At 36.4% G+C, this 24060-nt stretch overlaps 2 protein-coding genes across 2 annotated transcripts in view; both read right to left on the reverse strand.

The window, feature by feature from the left end:
• LOC132563676 (histone-lysine N-methyltransferase SETD2-like) lies at positions 1–23383 on the reverse strand. The gene is made up of 22 exons (XM_060228420.1): positions 20776–23383; positions 20168–20296; positions 19442–19493; positions 18818–18894; positions 16898–17099; positions 15910–16007; positions 15305–15455; positions 14998–15126; positions 14334–14444; positions 13056–13877; positions 12180–12246; positions 11880–11948; positions 11510–11600; positions 10384–10739; positions 9860–10029; positions 8725–8931; positions 8182–8202; positions 5901–6094; positions 5442–5526; positions 4022–4114; positions 3385–3486; positions 1–2426 (listed from the first exon to the last, which is right to left on the reverse strand). The coding sequence occupies exons 1-22, from the start codon at positions 23286–23288 to the stop codon at positions 2268–2270; spliced, it is 5898 nt and encodes a 1965-aa protein (XP_060084403.1). The 5' UTR covers positions 23289–23383; the 3' UTR covers positions 1–2267.
• LOC132563934 (protein piccolo-like) overlaps positions 23341–24060 on the reverse strand; it is a 16766-nt gene continuing 16046 nt past the window's right edge. Inside the window, 3 exon segments of the mRNA XM_060228692.1 lie at positions 23341–23352; positions 23421–23900; positions 24019–24059. Of these exon segments, the coding sequence (XP_060084675.1) occupies positions 23341–23352; positions 23421–23900; positions 24019–24059 (533 nt within the window).

Genomic DNA, 24060 nt, shown 5'->3' on the forward strand with positions numbered 1-24060 from the left:
TTAAATCTTAGTTTTTTTTATTATTTCATTATTGGTCAGAAACCGTATAAAACACATTTTTTTGTAAATTCTATTTCCAGTACGTAACAAAAGTTCCATTAATATCAAATACCTCTGTTGGCCGTTTACCCTGGAAGACTAAGGGCACTGTCTCTTGTGTATCATATTAACATAAAATTTAATTAAAATTCATAAATTACCAGGTAATTAGAAGCATTTTATTTTTCGTTTAAATTCAATTATTATTTGTAATTGAACATCTTTGATTAAAATTACAGAATTCTTAAAACGGTTAGAAAATTTATTACAATACTTGAATATTTTTAATGATATTTGATTCTCTCAATAAGAAATTTTTCACATATGTTCAGAATCTATTATTACTGCCCATTTAATTCATGATCATTTTGAATAAAAAACCAAAGCTATAGAAGTTCCAATTCTAATTCGCTAATGGTGAAATCTTGACAAACATGTATTGAAATGATGCTGCCTGGAAATTTACTTCAGTTGGCCCTTCCAACGATAACATGATAACTACTAGTACAGACAATCAGATCAGCCAAGAACGAGAGTCACATGGCCCCTAGTTAGTACTGATAAGTATGGCAAATCTGCCTGGAGGTACTAGAAAAATGGTAAAACAGTCCCTTGACCCAGTGAGCCAAACAAGGTTTAAAGAGGTTACATTTATAAAATATCAACAAATATATACAGCATTAAAACATTTTCACTCATCCAAACACATTCTCTCCATCTTCCTTTCTGATTATCTCCCTTAGTAAGACACTTTAAATCCTATGAATTTTTTACAATGAAATGAAGGAAAATACTATGAAATATCAACAAATGGTTACTTAAATATGACTAAAAATCAATTTGTTGGGATCTGCTGAGGTCACATAATTAATCGATTTGTCAAGGACTATATAACAAAACAATGGGTTTTATTTCATTTTTAAATAAGACTTAGTTCAGTATTATAAATGTAACTTATGTGGATAAAAACAATAAGTAGACAATCAGGTATAAAATATCTGTGAGGTCAACTGTAACTGACCTTCAGTCTAAACATAAGAGACCATTTTCTAAGAAAAAAAATTCATTTTGCCTTTCATCGTGCAAGAAAACTGACCCCATTTCATCAATTGATCCCTTATAAATGAATCAGTCATATACACACAATATATGTACAATTTTGTGCAATTATATTTCCAGTATTTTCTGAAATTCTGTATAGAAAAATATTGGTCAATGTACATGTATCTTCGTTGAATCATACAGATTTCCTGATATAGAATGAGAAGGAAACATTTGACTACTGGCCTTGTCAATAGATCAACAGATTGCTGACTCAAGTCTTGGGTACCAAGTTACCCGTTGGATGTAGCTACCTTACTGTATAAAAACCAGTCTTCATACATATACATATATATATATACATTTCATGATACTTTTTTGTACCTGTTATCAAACTTGACAAAAGTCCATCAATTATGCTCCCATTTATTACCTTGTCTTTCGTTTAATATATAAACAGCCATGACAAACCAACAGAGGACATCAATCTTGAAATTCAGCCAATCCATCATCACTTGGAGAGCACTTTTTTTGTTTGAGCTACGCTGACTTTCCTCTCTGGAGAGAAAGTCTTTTGTCACATACAACCTGACTAGAAACATTAAATCCAGGTTACATAATAGTTATTGCCCTGACTTCATTATCAAGGGAGTTAGTGTATCGTTGCAAGGTACCAAACTTCCACAAATAATCCTCGTCTTATTGTCAGGAGACCATTGCCTGTGGTACATGGGACTGAACTTGCCCCGTCCTAATCCTAGTCTTGTTGTCTGGAGACCCAGTCTTCTGGTACATGGGACTAAACTTGGCCATCTAATCCTTGTCTAATTGTCAGGAGACAATTTCCTGTGATACATGGGACCAAACTTGCCCATCTAATCCTTGTCTAGTCATCAGGGGACCAATTTCTGTTGTTCATGGGACCAATTCTAACTCCCTAATCCCTGTTGTCAGGAGACGCAGTCTTCTGGTACATGGGACCAAACTTGGCCCCCTAATCCTTGTCTAGTCGTCAGGAGACCAATTCCTGTTGTACATGGGACCAAACTTGGCCCCCTAATCCCTATTGTAGTGGCTACGCAGTCTTGCGGTACATTGAAAAAAATTTGCCCACGTAATCCATGTCTAATCGTCTGGAGACCCTGTCTTGCGGTACATGGAACCAAACTTGGCCCCCTAATCCTTGTCTAATCGTCTGGAGACCCAGTCTTGCGGTACATGGAACCAAACTTGCCCATGTATTTTTTGACGTAGTCTTTGGCTTTAGCCTTGACATTCTCGTTGACTTCAAGGTCCTCTACATGATGGCAGTGCTTCATTTCCTTGGCCATAACATGGTGTGTCAGCTGTGTAAGAAAAAATTCCAGTTATAGATCAAGTACCACATTCTGCTTTTCATGTAATAATGACTTAAATAATTGTTCATTGATTATTGAACTTGTTTCTGTTCATGAAGGTATTACCACCATATCCACCAAAATCTACCAACATTAACGAGGCCCTATGGGCCTGCATAGCTCATCCCGTATTCAATGCTCATGTCAAATACAAGGGCATTTCACATCATTGTTTTTAGCTTACGTCAAACAAGCTTCCTCTTTTGTTTTGACCTCATGTCACCTTGAATGCTGGTCAAGGTCTTTTTTCCACCAGTCTTTCATCATAATACGAACCCATCAGTCAAATACCAAGCTTCTAGACCTTTTGGTTAGTCAGAAGAAGTAGTTTGAAGTTTTTGAAAAATTTGACCCCTATTACCTTAAATATGGGTCAAGGTCAGTTATCTTCACAAACTTCAGAATAAGTCAATTGAAGATTTTTACAAATATGACCTAGAGTATAGGTCAAGAGCAATTCTTTAAATTCATTTTGTTGAGCTTCCAATCAGCCAACAGAGGACAGATGAAGGACATATGACAGACAAAAGGCCTATAATCACATACCAATTTGGTTGACTATGGTAATTAAACTTTATGAGAAACTGAGAAAAACAAAACATTTTAATGTTAATGAGGATGTTGAAATAACATTTTAGCTTTACTACCAGACACATAATGCAGCGAGATAAAAAAATGTCTCATTGGAGGACGATATCCAGTAGCAGAAAGACTTCCAATGTTTTTGTACGGTTAGGATTTTTGCAGTTCTACTACTTGTTTCAAATAAAAGATTTTTCTTTCATTTATTTTTCAAGAATCTACTTTCTGCAATTTTATTCTATCTATGAAAACAGCTAAAAACAGAAACCCTGGAAATTAAGTTCTTTTGTAGAAGTCTACCACCACTACTGCCTTGAGTTCTTACCTTCCTAGCAAGATGTTTGAAGTCTTCCGTGGAAGAGATGTGGCCCATCTTACAGTCGGGTTTCCTGTATGGGTTTAGGCACACGACGATATAGGAAGACATCTATAACAAAGAAACATAAATGATGTCAATTTGACGAGTCAAAACAATGAATTCCTGCTGGTACCCACTTAAGACAGGGTTGATTTATGTTATAGACTACATTCACAGCCCCTAACTATAGATGTGACAGACATATTCACAGCCCCTAACTATAGATGTGACAGACATATTCACAGCCCCTTACTATAGATATGGACATATTCACAGCCCCTAACTATAGATTTGACAGACATATTCACAGCCCCTAACTATAGATGTGACAGACATATTCACAGCCCCTAACTATAGATGTGACAGACATATTCACAGCTACTAACTATAGATGTGACAGACATATTCACAGCTACTAACTATAGATGTGATTGACCATATTCACAGCTCCTAACTGTAGACACTTCCATTTCTGACTGCAGAGAATTAGTATGAAGTCATTCATAATTGAAAGAAATATTTGCTAAAAACTATAAGATAATAAAAGTCGGAAAGTATACAGAGTGATTGATAAATATGAGTTATATTAAGAGTGTGAACAAACCTTGTTTCTGAACTGGTCTTTAATCTTCTTGGCTAATTCACTGGATGTATCTGCAGCAGCTGTTGTTGTCTGCTTAGAACTCTTCTTAACAGACTGTAAATATAGTTCACAAAGTATGTAATACAACAGTATTAGTGAAACTGATGAAAGCTCCCCTAGAACAATTTCCAATTTTCATTAAATTTTAACAAAGGGCAAGGTTCTGTAATTATGGGGTTGCTGGCCCTGAATTTGGTATACTGCACTTTTTCTGAGTATGACCAATATATACACCAAGTTTCATGTTCCTAGTTATAATGCATACAAGTGATGCTCATGACACAAAATTTGAACAAAGGGCAATAACTCTGTACTGAGGGGTCATGGGCCTTGACTTTGCTACAGTACCTCGCTTTGGTATGGCTGATGTATACATCATGTTTCAATATCCTTTTTTTATTCAAATACAGGCAAAGTAATGCCTCGGACACAAAATTTTAAGCAAGGGCAATAACTCTCTAATTAAGGGATTGTGGGCCCTACACTGGTACACTGCACACTCTCTGGGTATGATCAATCTATATTTTCCACCAAGTTTCATTATCCTAGCTTAAATGTTCTTAAATCGAAAGGGCACATGGACAGACAAGACGGACATGATGGGAATATTCAGAGAACAGAAAAACTTCACTGGACACAGAACTTTAACAAAGGGCAATTAATCTGTAATTTCAGGCTCTGCATTTGGTAGACTGTACATCCGCTTAGTAAGATCAATGTGTACACCAAGTTTCATTATATCCTCGCTTAAATGAAGGAAAAATTTTGCTTATGGAAAACCACTTTCTATCCAGATCATAATCAAATCTTCTGTGATTGTTTCCTAGGATTTTTGAGACATGGTTCCTTGAAGTAGTTAACAGCTAACTCACTGAACAACATAAGGGAGGCCCATCCAGAGAAATTGGGGTAAGGTGTTTCCCCAAGGACACAACTATGACAACACCAACTGGCCTGTTTCTCAGTTTCCTTAGATATACAAAATGCCACAGATAAGGAGCATTGAACTATACATCCAGGACCTTCACCATTGGTTACGTAGACCAACGTTCTACTGACCAAGCTATAGTCCCATATATACTGCCTCCCTCTTCTAGACTTAAAAGGGCAAATCAATCCAATTATGTAAAAGTTGTTTTATTTAGCAGATCAATTTCTCATCAGATTATACTTAAAGCTTGACAAAATCGAGAATCAATATAAATGGACAGATCATTAGAATTTCACTATGGCAAAATAAGAATGCAATGAGTGACATAGAGGTATGAGTAAACAACAATATGCAAACACGACAAATTGATATGTAGTGAAGATACATAGACTTTTTTAAGGCATACTCTTTCATACATTTGAAGAGATCTGTATAAAAGCTACAACTGACCTTGACCTCCTCCATTGGTGGGGTACACATGTCCATGCTGTCATCCTGTGTGCAGTCCCAGGTTGGTGTGTCCCACTGAGTTTGTCTACAAATACATTATACAAATCATGGTAACTATTTAGTCAGCAGTTCAGATTTTTAACATTTATATGTACAAGACCTCTCGATTAATACAAAATACATTTAAGAGAAAGAAAAAATTAGCTAGCCAGAGTTACCAACTTATAAATATCTTTAACCCACTTTTGTCATCAAATGTATTTCCTATGCATTGAATGGAAAGTGCCTATCTGATTGGTCAATAAAAGTATCATTTTTAAAAGAAATATACATTTCTCATTTTTAAACATATTAATTTAATGGTATTGATAGAATGCAAGTTTCACCACCATGAAATTCACTAAATCACTACAAGAAACAGAAGAAACACATGCATGAACTACTCAGGTCAAAGGTTACCTGGTGATAGTGTGGTAGTAATATGTCTTCCCATCAGAGTCTTTAGCACTTTTCCAGTTGGGAGGTAGTTTGGTTTGCTTGGTTTTAGGAGGAGACGGTGGAGGAGGAACATCTTCCTCCTCAGTGGGGGCGACCCCCTGGGCCATGGCAGCCAGCTGACTCTGAATCTGAAGCTGTTGCTGAAGGTGCTGTATCTGAAAAAAACATTTTCTGAATTATTGATCTGGGGCTACAGTAGCACCTGTCAAGGCTCTACCAACACAACCAAGACAAATCATCAGGATCAACATCTCTCTCTGATCAAACAATCTAAATTAATGATTAAATTCATAAAAAGAAGAGTTCAATATTTCACTGTGGTGAAAAATAAAATCTAAATGTCAAATTCGAAACAAACAAAAAAACTTTTTTTTGGTTTGCAAAGACCTTAAGAAACATTATTTGGTTTTCCCTGTAGCAATTACTCTACAGAAAATCAATCTCACATGTCTAATAACAATGTCTTAAGTATATTTTTGTCTTATAATCTAATCTTAAGTAATTACTGCTATTTCATCAAGAACTATAACAGTGATATTTAGAAAAACAAGACTATCAGTGAAACTGATGTATACTCCCCAAACACAACTTTATTGACCACAAAATTTTAACAAGTGTGAAATTCTGTAATTGTGGGGTTGCAAGTCCTAAATTTGGTATACTGCATATTTTCTTAGAACAAACAATGTATACACCAAGTTTCATAATCCTAGCTTCAATGCTAGCAAAGCTATGCTAACAACACAAAACATACACAGGACCATAACTCTGTAATTGAGGGGTCATGGACCTTGCCATTGCTACCCAGCACCTTGCTTTTGTTTGACTGATTTAAATATCACATTTCATGAATGTCCTAGTTTATTTAAATGCAGGCAAAGTATATTTTAACAAAGAGCAAAAACTCTCTAATTAAGGGGCAAGGGACAAGATATTATTTTTACAAAGGGCAATAACTCGGAAACTGAGGGATCTAGGGCCCTGAATTTGAAACACTGCACATTGTCTTAGTATGATCAATGTATACACTAAGTTTCATCATCCTTGCTTAACTGTGGGCAAAGTGGGCAAAGTTCTGCTCCGGACGTGAAAAGATGGAAAAAGGACATGGCAGTGACTATACGCTACCTCGAAAATTTTTCAGGGAGTATAAAAATATTATTAGTATGCTTGGATGAAAAACAGCTGCAAGACTTTGTATTGAAATGTATTAGAAATAACTAAACTGCTCTGAAACACAAACTATTTTAATCCTCAAAGAAAGGTAGGAGTAGAGGGGTAGTATACAGTATAACAGATTTATTACATAGATATTGTTATCACTCCTAAGTGGGATGTGTTATTCATGTGCTGTTTTGTAACCCATCACACAGATGTCATTACTATTTCTATATGTGATATGCAAGCTCAAGCACAACCAGGGCTGAAGAGGATGATCAGTGACCCCAGCTTCCTGAGAACTATAAAACACCCTGACACACATAACACAGATCTTCAGCTGAGGTGGTAGGGAAGGGTGTTCTCCCTACTCTCACAACCCCAGGCATGCAAGCACAGTCCACAATTACATGAATTTAGTCAGGTCAGAAAAGGCTACCACTACATATATCCTTGAATATATAACATGTTCGTTTCAATTTCAGAAATTTAATAGAATACAAAGGTCTGAAAAGTAAAATGGAAAAAAAACCGAACCGACAACGTAAACATTGGAGCTGAAGCCTTCAGAAAAACTCATTTATGACAGTAGTGTAAGGGATTAACTGGCTTTCATTTTAGCTGACTGCAAAACCCTTAAATCCTCGTAATTCGTCTGATTTTACATCGGCAGGAGAACAAACATCAAAATGACAAAGATCTGATTGTATTCATAGCTCTGAGAATATTATATCTTCTGGCAGCATGATTTTGGGAGAAATTGCGGTGGAAATGACAACAAATGTTATCTGACACAAGGCTGGTTACGAGTACAAACATTACATACAAATAGACATGTATTACAATGGATATGCAAAAAGGAGAAATAAACAAACAACCTCCAACACTCAAACAGATGAAAATAACAAAATATGATTTGATAAATGACCACTAAAATAAACCACAAAAAAATAAACAAAACAAAATGAGAAAAAAAATCACGAAAATATATGATATCTAATTGATGAAGGAGATTGATGCAGGTATAATGAAAATAAAGCACAGGTGATAAAATTTCTATACAAGAAATCAAATAATATCTTACTGTGGTGCTTGGATCAGCCATCTTTGAAAAATGAAAGAACAAAAATTATTTTATTTTTGTGTCTCAATTATCTTAATTTCATAAGAAAGAATTCCATACAAAATTTCATCTTAAAACTGCATATAAGTAATCTAGTTCATGATCATCCAATTTCAAGATCACATTCTCAATTAAGTTATTCAGTTATCTTAATTTTGTCTTATTGTTTTTTTTTTGTTATTAATTTATGAAAATTAATTTATAATAAAAAGAAATTAAATCTTAAGGGCAATAACCCTGGTAAAGATAAAATGACCATAACAATATCAGAACTTGGTCTGCAGAATATTATCATACAACCATATACCAAATTACAGTTCCATTTCTGTGTGTGTTACAGAGAAAACAAATGGAAACAAAATTATGACAGAATGACTGACAATGTAACCCTATATGCCCCAATCATGAAATGGAAAAGGCATGAAAAAAGTCCAGATGAAAGTGGATATAACAGTACTGAAGGCTAATAGAGATTGAACAGTAAGCAGAGAATCTGTAACCAACCTGTTGTATAAAGGCAATGCTCTGTGGATCTGAAGATATCTGGGTTGCCTGCTGTTCCAAGGGTAGTGTTGCCTGTTGTTGTTGTTGCTGTTGCTGCTGCTGCTGCTGGAAGCCCATGGCCTGGGCCCCAGTTGCCAACATCTGTGCCTGAGAAATACCCTGGCCTTGTTGCTGAGCAACCAAGTCTGTCTGGTTTTGGAATTGCCCCTAGAAAATGCAGGTTTTGTTTGAGAATAAAACAAAAGTGAGCAAGGGCTCACAGAAATATACCCCAACCAATAAACTTTTGTCTGCTGATGTAAATCTGTTAAGGGGATTCTTGAGATATCTTGTAAACAAGCTTCTATTAATATCACATCAGGTATATATATATATAGACCTTGGTGGGGTGAATTTATCTTTTAAACATGAATTAAATCTGTCTAGTGGTTCAAGAGATAACTTGTACACAAACTTTCTATTTCAAAAGTGGTCAACAATGACCTTTGATCTTTGACTGTTCTACCAAAAATCTTTTCAGGTATAGACATTAGGAGGGTGATGCTATAGTATAATTATAAACTGAATCTGTTTCCAGGTTATAGAAATCTAAATACAACAATTAAAACATGGCTAAATAAGGACGACTTTACCTCCTACCGGAAAGAAACTGTGAAATTTTACATAAGACTTAGAAGTCCATGTGTATTATAAAATATGCTTATAATCTAAATGTTATCACATGCTATACACTAAAATGTACAAGATATTTATATAAATCATGTAACACATATTTATCTTCCTACAGTAATTAATTTACATCTATACCAATAATAATTGATTATGATTAACAAATTTCCATAGAGATTTTTCACGACCAGAGAAGTACAACAGTATTTTCAACTATCTGAAAATCAAAGCATACTAGTTACTACTACAATGATAACTGTGAAATGGTAGTTAACTTCTTATATGAGCAATCAGTATCAGTCAATATCTAATACAACCAGCCATGCTGGAGCAAAATTCACCAAGGAGAGTTCCACTGTTTACAGAACCTTCTACACTCTGATTCTATCACCTTTGTGAACATTCATATCATCTTTTGTGTGGTATTATAATAACACTGGCCTTGACCTTAATGACCTTCACCTACCTGCTGCTGTTGCTGCTGCTGGTACATAAGCTGTTGTTGCTGTGTCTGCCCGCCCTCCATGAAGGTCATTCCAGACTGAAGTAAGGCCTGTTGTTGGGCTTGCTGCTGATATTCTGGGTTAAGAAGCTGTTGCAGGGAAGGATCTTGAAAGGCTGGCTCTGTGTTTCCTTCTGTAATAAATATGGGGTAATTTATTTCCCTTCCCATGAAAAATCAGCAAATAAATGGTCAAAACTGAGGTTTACACAGTAGTTTTTCTTGTCGTCACTAAAATAATTTGTCTCACTTGTACTATGGTATGTTATACAGAAACTTCTTATTGATAGAAGAATCCTTGACAGCCACTGTAAAAGCCAATGACCCAATACATCCAAGCATACTGCAGAAAAAAACACCACCGCATTAAAAAAAATATCACCATAGCAACAAACATCACCAAGAGGACCAGCTTTTCATGGGAAACAATCCCCTCAAAAAGAAGAAAAAAAGTGGGTTTCATTTGTTGTTTATATATGTTTACTTGCCTTGTTGCTGTAAGCTTTGTTGCTGTAGGTCCTGTAGCTGTAGGCCTTGCTGTTGTAAACCCTGCTGCAGCTGGGCAGCTAGCTGGGTAATGATGGCCTCGGGCAAGTGGCCCTCCTGGAGTAGGGCCTGAATGTGAAGCTGGGCTACTTCAGGACCGTACCCATGCTGGACAAGGGTCTGCTGGAAGAACAGGTAAGTAGGATCACCGAGAATCTGCTGCCTTTGCTGCATAAAGAGTTCTTCTTGCTGTCGCTGATGTTCAGCTACCATCTCATCATGTGCTTTCACATCAGCTTCAAACCGCTGTCGTCTTTGCTCCTTTGTCATCTTACGTGGTGAAGGTAAAAGTGTTTTTCTGAAAAACAAATATAAAAACATTCTTCTTATTGAATTTCTTGTTTATTTGTCTTCTATATTCAACGGCTAGTTCAGTATGTGCCATCTTTTGCCAAAAAATGTGTTTCACTTTTTTTCATTATTTGAAGAAAGAAAACCTCAATCCCAGCACACTTATTCAATTCAATTCAATATGAATATAATGTATGGTGTTTTACCTTCCATAGTATGACCACTCATTCCTCATAACATTTATTTTTTTCCTTGTGAGATCTTCCTTCTCTACACATTTTTTATATGGTGGATATTATTAACAGCATGATATCAACATCTATTCTACTATCCACACAAAAAATGCCTTTATTTACGAGTTACTCTTATTCTACAATGACTTCAGGGGTAACAAGACAAATTCTAATTCAAATTTAGGAGGTTGATTTATTGCAGAATGATAAATAAGTTTGTAATTCTACTAAACAGCAATAAATATGGGTGGGCTTATTACCAGGCCTCGACTTACTCCTGGAGCAACACTTATAACATCATCCAGGTTATTATTAATTTCTACCTAAACAGTGATATCTGTCACAGTATAAGTTCTGGACATTGAAATATATCATCACCAGTATCTCTTTAACTTCACATAAAATATTCTAAAAGCAAACTCATCTGCATTTCACCAAAACAAAACAGCATGAGAGTGAAAATGACCAATATTAAGTGGTGGAGTGTCCCCAAAACATTCTGCCAATACAATTATTTTGAGATCTACAATGTTGATTCCAGTACCTGGGCTTAGAAGGGTCATCGTCTTCCTCTGAGGGAGGAGGAGGTGGAGGTGGGCGCTTCCTCTTTCTGATTCCAGAATCCCAGCCAGCAGCTGTGAAAGATAAGTAATCTTGTTTCTGATAATGAATTTTAACTATTTCCGAGGAAAGAATTGTATGTAGAGTAGGTGATATCCACAGCCATACCATTGAAAAGATGTCTAATGTTTAAAAGAGTACCCATCAACAATTAATGATGTACATCAAGAGAGAAATTGAAATCAGCAGTTTAATCTGACACTAACTTTACCTCTTTCGTATCCTTACTTATCTGTCATCATTTTAAAGCTAGATAACAATTTCTGAGCTCAGATTTAAGATTTTATACAAACCCCTTATTCTGGTCTGATCCTGTAAACGTTCAAACTTCTCTCGCTGTCGCTGTTTGGTGGGTCTTACATCTGTTGATAAACAATCTATACATCAATTTATAATTTTGATTTTCATAATCATATTAACACTATGTTAATTTTTTGATTTGTCAGAACTATTCCTTTCATGTTTCCATTAAGCATATATAAATGATGAAGCTAGACTCAAGGTACACCAGTTAATGAGTGAGAACAGGTTGGATCTACCCCTAGATCACAATTCTAACCCTACTGACAGGAAAATAATGTAAAGAAACAAACCCAGCAGCTGTCGCTCAATTCGTTTCCTTTCTTCCACCTGCTCTTTTTTTGGGATCCTGAAGATTTCCTGCAGCACAAAAATCATTCAATATGACATTTAACTATAATTCTTTATTCATGTTTCATGTTTTTACTGTCAGAATAAATTAAAAGTGAAATAATGACTTACAGCAGTAACCATTATGCCTTCATTTCATGTTAGTAGTTGATATTCTGTTTTTTCATGATGCAGAGTTATCTAACCTTGCAAACAGGTGTGGTTGTTAAGGCATTTGTTTGTCATAAATTTGCGAGAAAACAACCTTATTTTCTCTTGTAAATTAATAACATGACAATCAAATATCTGCTCACTAGGGTACTTAAATCTGTATTACTAAGAGTCAGAATTTTTGCTGAAACAAATTCATGGAAATCCCCGATACTTCATCTGTAAAAGGAATGTACTTGTAATGACCGTTTATAATTCCAATGTTAACACTTTCCATGGTAACATCCCCCACCCCCACCCCCTAAAATGAAAACTGAGGTTTGACACTATGTCAAAGCCATCTTGTAGGTAATTTGATTTTGTAATAAAATATTTTATCTGCACCACGGAAAATCCAAATGCAAATATCTAAGTATGGCTCCTATTCCTGCTAAAATCTAAATCTTGCACTTAATAAGAACACAACCCTCTGTGAGTATGAAATAGCATACCAACTATTATACTTTATAATTCTCTGAAACTTTCAGGTAACACAAAAAGAGTACAAACTCAACGATAGACTTTGATAAATACAGCATGCTTGATGCATGTGTTAAATATATTGAAGTATTTTTAATTTAGCTACGACTAATCAAACTAAGAGAATTATACCGCTCTGATTTAGATACCTTGAGATCACTCCAGTGTTGTAACAGTTCCTCAGCCAAGGACATCACATCATGTTTTGGCTCTGAAGAATCACACTCTGTCACCACTTCTTTCTCCATCTCATCCTTACTGGTGTTTAATTCCAAGTTAGATGATGATGAACTATCTGCAGCGACTTGATCAGTTACCGTTTCTGATTTACTGTCACTAGAATCTGCAGCTGTCACAGTTGTTTCACTGTCTAAACACTTTATTGCACTATTTTTTTCTGACGACAATTTGTCGTCATTTTCTGTTGAGTCAATCTCTGGTTCCTGAGTTATCTTCTCTTGACTGTTAGACGCATCACAACTCTCAGACACTTCACTGTCTGTTGTTTGTGAAAGGGGATCTTGTTTGTCAATTACTTGTCTACACAAAAGCGACACTCCATCTTTCTTACTAGATCGTAAGAAGCGTTTCTTTGAACTTTCATTGCTGGGTGGACTATCAAAGTCTGTATATAATTCATTTCCCACGATATCACTGAAGCTATCAGAGGTACTAGTTCTCGACTCGTTATCTGAGCTTGATGCGTCTTCTAATGCAAATTTCACTTTCTTTTTACTTGATTTAGCCTCCTTGGCTGTGGTCATGGATAAAATTGAGGTAGGTTTTTCCTTTGCGGACGTGGGCGGAGTAGAAGGGGTAACTTGACCAACAGGAGGAGTAGATGATATCAAATGACTAGAGCTCTCGTCAGAATGTTCTCTCTCAGCCAGTTTCTGAATTATGGCTAAAATTTTACTGTCTTTTAAAATTGTTTTGTTGGTGATGGGTAAGATTTTCAAAGTAGAAAGAATCTACAAATGAAAGAAAAAAAAAATTACATTTTAATAAAACAACAAAATTTTGGTGATACTTTTTCATCAATCATACATCATAACAAATATTGTTTGTGAACATATCATATTTTTGGTAAAAGCATATGAAGTGAAGGTCAATTGAGCAAAAATATACTTTTCATTCTCTGAAGAAAAGGATCTATTTATTATTAACTCAATAAGGTTATCTCAATTAAGTTAAAGATTATGAAAAATATTCACAGAAATTTACAGTAAATGATTTCAAACTCCTGGGAATATCTTGTAATTTAACACTACTTATATCTTATATTGTAAAACACAACCAAATTTCAGATGAATTCAACACTACTTTTTGTTATACCATGCAATAACATTGTCACTCTGAATCCCCTCCTGCAAATAATCTGACCTTTCATATACTCCTGTATCACAAGGAGTTTGAACAGGTCTCACCTGCATTTTAACATCAGTTGCATCGTCTCGAAGGTCAACAATCCAGGTCCACAGCAGTTCCAGCCCATGATAATCCAGAAACAGACGCAGGCAGTTCCTCTCTGTCGTCACCTGATACAGATTGTAACAAGTTTAGGTATCAGTTGCCAAAATGTAAACCATGATTTAATATTTCAACATTTGTCCAGTGAAAATTCGGTTTTTGTATCAGCAGAAATGAGTGGAATGAAATAAAAATAAATTAATAAATTTTCGAAGTTCAAGGGCCATAACTCTGGAAAAACTCCTGCAAAATTAAATAGACCAAAACCAAATAAAAAGATAACCTCCATACAAAGCAAATTTCTGATCAATATCTACATCTTTTACAAAGTAAATAAGGGGAAACCAAATTATGATGGAATGATTGGGCAACACTATAAGCTTCAGCCATTTTATGGCAGGGCATTTTTATGAGCAGTAATTGAATCAATGAACAATTCCTGAATTTCATAATAAATTGATCATGTGATGAACATTGTATGTGCTTTAAACATGCTAAATTAGAAACACAACTGACACAAGATAAAGAAGTTTTTTTAACATCAAGATATAGTCTTAGTAAGAGCAAATGCTTGAAACAAAGAATATTACTTTGTGTTAACTATACATGTTTGTTTTTTACCTGCAGGACGTTGAGTAGTGTAAGGCGATGCTCTGCGTCCTCTGCCCGTACCATCAGACGACACAGTGTTAGTACATTTTCTGTGCTCATCAATCCCTGAGATGTCATTTCCTCCAGTTCTTGTTCCAACTGAAAATTGACTCATTGTATTTTTAATGTCACCAGAACACTGACACTTGTCTTTATAATAAAAAAACTTAAAGCCAACCAACAAACAAATTTATGTATTTTGAACTACATTATTATCCTGTCATTCTCTCCCTTACACCATGGACTAAAATATTAAATCATTGTATCGTTTTCTTACTTCATCCTCGAAGAGTTCTTGCTTGGTTTTCTTCTCCTCTTCTTCTACTTCCTCTTCCCGTTTGCGACCCTTTGTCACTGGAGCATTTTTGGTCGATCCGATGAATCCGCGACATTTATCTGTACCACAGAAACATTTCTGTGCTTCTTTCCTAAATTAGACAAATATAATAAATAAGAAACTTTCTTTAGTTAACCTCTACAGTATGACATACAATTGGATTTGGCAACAACGTCTATCATTCTCGATACCCCAGGGGTTACACTCATTACCACTTTCTGCCCCCCTGGAACCATCCTCGATAATCCTAGGGGTTACACTTACTATCACCCTATGTACACCTGAAACCATCCTCAATAATCCTCATATAACACTCTCAATCCCAAGCAAACACTTTCAATATGGAACTTTGGGTTAGATTCTTCACAGCAAACTCTAGTTTTCACATAGAAATTGATTTTCTATTTATAGTAACAGTGACCATTGACCTTTGAAGATGTAAATAAATTCCTTGCAACGAAGTACTGTATGGAGTTTGATCTTGATTGGTCCACGGGAACCCAAAATTTCAACCTGAATTATTTACTATAATGCAAAAAACCTACCCATAAAGCTCAAACTGGTAGTCAAACGTCAGCTCCTCGCCAGCCTCAACATGTTTGCGTGAGTAAAACCCAACTCTAAGAGCACCATTCACTGTCCACTGAAAATTACAAGAGGGTCAAAGGTCAAACACTATCCATGGAGGCATCATGGACCAAACAACATTTTGAACAATGAAACATGAGGCTTATAAGCTTATTTATTTTTGAATTTGTTGTTTCTCAAACCATTTAAACCTTATCCTTGAATGTGAGTAAAGAATATTTCATTATACCAAAGAATGACACACCATTACATGTCATATCTACCCCTTTTTTAGTATGGTTATTTTTAAGCAAAATGCAAAACACTAAAATTGATGTCTCCCTCAATCCCTATAAACAGTAACGAATTCCCAAGTTAGTTTTGACTAATAACATATAATAGCTATGTTGTTGTCATTTTTAAGACTGATGCATTGAAAATTCAATTATCAAAATTCACTTCAATATTTTGACCAAAAAATTTTGCTTTTCCCAAGGAGAGTGAAGAAATCTTGTGGAAAGTTTTACTGTACTTCTAGCAATATCACCATGAACAAAATCTAAATTGAAAAAATAACAACAAAGCCATGAAGATCTAGCAGTCCTTTATCAAAATTGAAAGTTTTTGTCCCCAAAAAGATTCAGGTAACCTATTTGGTTGCTTAAGATATCCATATTGCAATGCAACTTTATTTTCTGTTTGATTGGAATAGTACTGCCAACTATCCTAACTTTATTTTTTATGTAATTATTGCAACAACACAACAAGCCACTGACCATCATATTTGATTAGGTTCAAGATCAATATCCAGAATGCCAAGGATAAAATTGACAGATGGGCAAGAGAATCGATATCTCATACACTAGTCTTCAAAAACTGAAATTTTGCATGGCATTTCAATTCTAGAAATGACTGAAATCAGACAAAAGATTGTTTTCTTATCTTTGAAAACTAATAACAATATACCTTTTGTGTTTCACAATTGGGGTCACAGCTGTGGTTGATGAATCGGGAGATGTTCCCGCGTGTCGTGGCATCAATGACCTCATCAGCATTTAAGGCCATGAAGTAGTAATGTTCTTGTCCAGTCTTAGCGTACTGTTTGGTACGACTCTTGAACTGACGATAGTCTAGCACCTCTCCAACATACTCCATCACAAACTGACCACTGGAAAAGGTAGCACAGCAATGATAAAACTGACCAGACTTAATATTCAATTATTAAGTATGAGTAAGAAAATTGACTGGTCAATTTTTTTTTTTTTTAAATTGATTAAAAGAAATTGAAATTTTACATACAATCAAATTTTTTTTTTTTTTAAAATATATTAGACTTATAAGTTCTTAACCTTAATATTATTTCACTGGCTCTAATTATCTCTGTACATGTATATTTATTTTGTTGTAATTATTAATCATAACGCTAACTCCGCCGACGACTCTTGATTTGCTGTTATAATTTAAATATTCTTTATTTACATGTAGAATACATTATACAATATATATGTGTGTGTGTATGAAGAAAACAGTACCTCCTCCTCTCTACCCTCCTTCCTCTTTCCTTTTTTCTACCCTTTTCTATTCTGTCTGTCTTGTTTGTCTATTTTTCTGATGAGCGAATGGTATGTGAGCATCTGTGTGTGTATGTCCATGTAAGTGTAGTATAGGGAATCAGTTTTGAGATTCCATCATCGATGATCGGATATTAACAGTAAACCTAACATCACTGGTTATTATTTTGAAACCAATCAACAAGGTTGAAATTTCAGAATTGATTAGTTATAATAGGTTGTTTCCTGTTTAGACATTGATTATAATTAGGTAATCACCTACACAACACTATGTAAGTGTATGTAAGTTTGTGCGAAAGTTTATGATAATATGTTTATATATGTATTATATTTGAAAACTTTCAAAAATAAAAAATAAAAAAAAAAAAAAAAAATACAATCAAAATTTATGTAAAGATACAAAACACAATGTACAAACAAACGCTAATATTCTCTTTTGATTATTTGCCAAGTGTATTGCCCAACGGACAGCCTGGGTCATTTAGAGGAAGGGCTTCCTTAGAGCAGCTGGCAGCTATCACACCGAACAACAAATGGGAGGCCAGTTACATGTAATCCAGAGTAACTATAGAGTACAAGGTCTTGCCTAAGTGCCTAAGGACAAAACCAGGGCAGCAGACAATATCAGTTTCCTGAGAAACACAAACCGCCAAAAATCGCCAGCATTGAACCAAGCACCTCAAATTGTCACCTGAGGTTACAAAGGCTAATACTCTTCTAACCAAGCGGTCATGATCCAAAAATATTCTTTATAATAATTGTTTATTAACAACAATAGAATAACAATATCTAATATAGGAATTTAAGCCAAATTATGCAATAATGTAATCCTTGAGTCCATCCATTGTCCAGATCAGTAGCTATCTATTTACCTTTTGTCTCCAATCCAGTTTGAATTATTTTTTAGAAGACAAACCCCAAAATTATTTTTGGCCAAAACATGTATCTTTTTAAGAAATTCACAATTTTTATAAAACATCTGGAGACTTTCAATCCATCAAGAGCATTTAATTATAATAATCTGGTTTCAAAATTGTTTGTCAATGTCCCCCTTCGAGGGTGATTCAAAATTCTTTTATCATCAAATAACCATCCAATGCTAATAATTACGCATGTTTAGTTTCTTGTATGAACATGAAAAGTTAAAACTGGAAGTCCCAATGGTCTGGCAAATGCATTCTGATTTTAGAAATCTATTTTTCTGCTGAAAACACTGCAAGTATGAAGCTTATTAAAGAAAATCTTCATTCACATCTTAATAAAATTCCTTGAAGTTTGAAATAAAACATCTTTGTATACATCAATTGATACATACGGTACGAGATCCTCGTTTGTTTTCAGACCGAATCCCTTCCATGGGGTTCTGAAGGGTTCCACATTAGCATATTGTTTCTGAAATCATCAAACAAATTTTATGAATAATTCGAAAACATGGAAAACAGAACAACATCATGTGACTTTTTCAAAATCTAACAGTCCTGAAATATGAAATAAAAAAAAAAAATGAAATTTGTTAATGAGACTTTTCAAAATCTCTCTTTTTCATACGGGTCTAAATTCAGCTATTTTTGCCAAAACATTGTATTGAAAAATCGCTAATTTGAAGTTCCTGCTCTTCGATGATAAAAATATGACATGGCTTAAGATTCAATGTCCTTCTTTGAACACCAGATAGCGAAATATTAACAAAGGGAAATAATTCTATAATTAAGAGTTTTCAGGCACTGAATTTGGTACACTGTTCATTATCTTAGTATGACAAATGTATAATAGTTTTAATGCAAACAAAGGTATGCTATGGACACAAAATTTTGACAAAGGGCAATAACTTTGTAAAAGTTGTGGACTATGATTTTGTTATACAGCACATCGCCTTTATATGACTTTATAGACTGATGAACGTATTAGAAAACTATCAGGGCGTACTTTAAAAACTTACCTTCTGGATTCTTTTATTGGTACAGTAGTCCCCACACTGACAGCGTGACCCACTACAACAAATTAACATCCTTTTAAACCAGTGCTTCATAGTGAATTTTTCATGATTTTTGTTTAAGAATATATACATTTATCTGCTCAGATATACATGCACCATATGTGGTCAGACTGGAAAAAAGTAGCAATCGGCTTAACTTAACAATACAATATTCCCTCATACTACACTTCATCATTTGTCCTGGTACTTGTTCATTATCATTTACACAATATGTAAGTATAATTTTCAATAAATTAAAAGTAAAGAATTTTTTTCGAAATGTACAAGCACAATGATTCACCACGTTCAGACATCAAAATGGCATGCCCTGTTCGTTATTTAGTAAACCTATTGTTAGAACAGCTTAGAACTGTATTCGGTGCCAGATCTTTTGTAATGTGTTTTTGTTGGTTTGGTTTTTTTTTTGTTTGTTTGCTGGAATATAGCCCCATAGTCATTTTGTGTCATTGTCTTCTTGTAGTTGCTGTTGGCTACGTCACTGGTGACTAAGTCAGTGAACAGTATATGGGAGGTCCATTCCATGCTATCTAGAGCAATAGGAGTAAAGTGTCTTGCGGTACATCTACCTATAACATTCCTCCGTAAATGGCCACTTCATAGAGTGTACACAATCAACAGATGTTGAGACTGTTTCCGATTCTCTCTCCCCAAACCCTGGTCATGACTTACCATTCTATATACAGCATACGGTTAAGACAGTCCTCTCCACAAGCGACCAGACCCATCTCGCGGTCCTCTGGGGAGGCGGTACAATCACACAGCATACGTCTCACTTCCTTCATCTTCTTAGATTTCTTTCTGATATCACAAAGAATATTAGACTTAGTAAAATAACAAATAGGCATATGGTCAGATGTTGACACAGTATCAGATAGAACAATGTTTTCACCTACAATTAATGCCACCTATAATATTTCTGTGCTAATGCTTTCATTAAAAAGCAGTTCAAATCTTCCCCAAACTTGAAGTAAATGACTTCACTGTTAGATTGTGAACTTGCAAAAACATCATCTTCGTGAAAATAATCAGCTATACAGTAGTAAAATGCTGCCAAATGTACATGATACATAATTTGCCTAGAAATAATACATTTTTCTGAATCTACCAAACTTAAATCTCTATTTGTATGTTAATCAAATGAATCTATTTTATATTCCGAAAACTGAATTTTAAGAACACTGTAATGAATTGAGGAAAAGCTTAAATAGAACCATTCACTATGTTATCTAAAGTAAAACAAGTAAATGTAAGATTTTCAAAAATCTTAGCCACATTACCTTTCACCCATGTATATATTGTCTTCAATACGGTCAAAGTGAGGGGGCTTGTTCTCATCTACTTCCTCAACCACTTCTTCTTTCTTCTCTTCCTTCACTTTGACCTCTGTTGGTGTCGGAACAGGAACGGGCTTGCTTTTCTCTTTCTCCTTTTCTTTCTTTCTATTTTCTTTCTTGCTGGATTTCTCGGTCTTTAAATTAACGGTAGGTGAAATGATCAGATCTGACGAAGGATCCCAGGCATCATATGACTCTTTCTTTATATCAAGGTTTTGTTTAGTTGCTGTTGTCTCGTCTCCTTGCTGACTGTCACCAGAGTGTTCTGTTTTCTGACCTTCTGAAGACGTAGATGTAGGAAGATTGGAATCTCCTGGTGAAGATGGTGGCAATGGGGTCTCCAGCTCGCTAAACCGGAGCCACCTTGACTTGACCTTGAATGGACGACTTGATGGCGGAGGAGATGTTATAGTTTGTTCCATTTCTTTACGAGCTTGAAGCTCCTGCTTGATGCCTAGCTTAATTGGTACTCCATGAGGTACAGTAATGGATGATGGGAAATCAGTGTCACTTGACGTTGGTAGTGCTGGCGATGATGACGGTTGAGGAGGTGTGTTCTCTCCTGGTGACATAGCCACCTCAGAAACTTTTTCCTCTGAAGATGTTGGGACCTGCTTGAGCTCTTCTGGCATTGACATTTTTGCAAACAGTTGAGATCTTGGTGATGATTTACCGGCCTTTTTACGAGGTACAGGTGAAGTGGTGGACGATGTTGTTGGTTCCTGAGTGTCTTTCATGAGAGACTGGTTCCGAGGAGCCTTGGGAAACGGTGCTGGTAGCATCTTCGCAGTTGAGGACACGATAGGCTTTGAATCTGAATTGTCAAATGAAGAGGACACCTGAAACTTCTTTCCAAATAATCCCTGTAATGGCGCCTCTTCTCCTTGAGCCGTGCTTGGTGGGGTTTGATTAAACGATGAGGTAGAATGAGGTGTGCTACTGTACCTTCCATCAGGAATGTTGGGAACAGCAGAAGGGGGAACAACCTCCTCAGGGTAAAGTCTCTGTATAGGTGGAACCCCCTGTTGGCCTGGCGATGGTGGAATTGTAGAAGTCAGACCCTCAGATGGGTATGCAGCTTGCTGGCTGTACATGTGCTGCTGTGATTCCATGTATGGAGCGTTTCCAATGCCGGGCTGTGGGGGCAGGGCAGAGTGACCTGGAGTTTGTTGCAACAAGGCAGAAGGAGGTAGCTGTCCTTGGATATGTGGGTTCATGGTCAGACTCCTGTCAACAGACTGTGACTGTAAGGACTGGGGTGCTTGGCTTGGTAAACCATGAGTTGGAATACTCTGTCCTTGAAGTGTTGATGCTGGTCCTAGATGCTGTGGTGGAGGACCCTGGCCAGCTATTCCTTGTGATGGAGGTCCCGGTATCCCCTGGGGTGGAGGTCCTTGTCCTGGTATCCCCTGGGGTGGAGGTCCTTGTCCTGGTATCACCTGTGGTGGAGGTCCTTGTCCCGGTATCCCCTGAGGTGGAGGACCTTGAACAGGAATCCCCTGTGGTTGAAGTCCCTTCCCTATATGTCCCTGTGGAGTAGGCCCTGAGATTGGGACCTGACCAGGAAACTGCTGAAAACCAGGTTGGTTTGGTACGGGTGCCTGTGGGGGAGTTTGCTGATACTGACCCCTAAATATCTCTGTAGGTTGCGGTGTTAACTGGTGCATTGTGGGAGTTTGGTTTGCAGTATTTGGATACATCCCATCCACAGGAGTTCCTGTAATTGATCCATGCTGTGGATAGTCAGAGTAATTTTGATAATATTCTGCTGCATTTGCCTGTGAGATTGTTGTTCCTGTTGAAGTGCTTGCAGATGTTTTTTGAAAGAAAACGTTGTACATGCTTTGTACATAATCTGATGATTGATTAGATGAAGGTACATTTGACAATTTTTTGGCACCATCCTTTCCTGTGAATTTAGATTCGAACTCTAACCAGGAGTTGGCTGGTTTTTCAGACTTCTTTCCCTTGGAGTATTTATCATCTTTCTCCTTCTCTCTATCTCGTTTGCTGGATCTATCCTCTTCATCATAGTCTCTATAGTTTCGCTTATCACGATCACGATCACGATCACGACTATGTTCTCTACTATGGTCACGTGTGCGGTCTCGACTTCTGTCACGCATGCGATCATGACTTCTGTCACGTGTGCGATCTCGACTTCTGTCACGTGTGTGATCTCGACTTCTGTCACGTGTACGATCTCTACTTCGATCACGACTACGGTCCCGACTATGTTTGCTCCTTCTCCTGTAATGACGATCATCTCTTTCTCTGTGTCTTCTACTTCGATCTCTTTCTCTGTCCCGGCTACGATCTCTGCTGCGTGCTCTCCTGTGATCTGAGCTGCGATCTCTGTCTCTGTTTCGATCAGGTGTTCTGTCACGTCGGCTATTGTTTGGTGTACGTTCAGAATCTCTGTTCCTTTCTGGTGTTCGGTCACTTCGACCTCTCATTCTGTTTCGCTCCCTTTTTCTTTCAGGAGTTCGATCGCGTTCTGCACTTCGATTACGACCGCGTCTGTCAAATCTTTCATGATCATAATCATAATCATCATAGTCCCTGGAATGTTTGTACTTTTTCTCAACCCTTGGTTGATCTCGATCATCGTAATGTTCATTGTCCCATTCTCTATCCTCAAACCATCTACGGTTCTTGTCATCTCCTCCATCCTGGCTTATCTCGGTCTCGTCAAATTGATTCTGTTCCTGTTTAAAATGTTTCGCTCTTCCGCTGTAACGATCAGAAAAACGATCTTCAAATCGTTCATTACTAGATTGGAATTGGTCGTACTCTCTGTCTATGTAACGAGCTATACCTGGATCAAGGTTGTTTTGCAGTGCATGAATCGGTTCCTGATTCCAGGTCACTTCTTCTGCAACCATCTTACCACTGTTGCCAGTTGCCATGACTACAGGTTTTGGTGCTGATTTCAGTGTTGGATTTTCTTCTGCTCGTTTTAATTCCTCAACAGCTGGTACAGTACCTTGATCAGGAACACTGCTAATGACCGTCTCAATGGCTGACCAGCGTGATCGTGTCTTGGTTGGTTTGTCAGCACATATAACCTGAATTTTATTTGCAGGCTCCTCACTGAACCTTGTTATAACCGTACCAATGCCCTGTTCTTCATTTCCCTCCCCGCTCACCTTCTCTTCCAGGCTCTTGTCTCCTTCAGACTCTGACAGGATCTCGCCTTCCTCCATAATATCTTTCTTGTCTTTCTCT

This window comes from Ylistrum balloti, unplaced genomic scaffold (genome assembly GCF_031769215.1).
Source record: "Ylistrum balloti isolate Yb309-2 unplaced genomic scaffold, AGI_CSIRO_Ybal_v1 Utg369676, whole genome shotgun sequence".
NCBI lineage: Eukaryota > Metazoa > Mollusca > Bivalvia > Pectinida > Pectinidae > Ylistrum > Ylistrum balloti.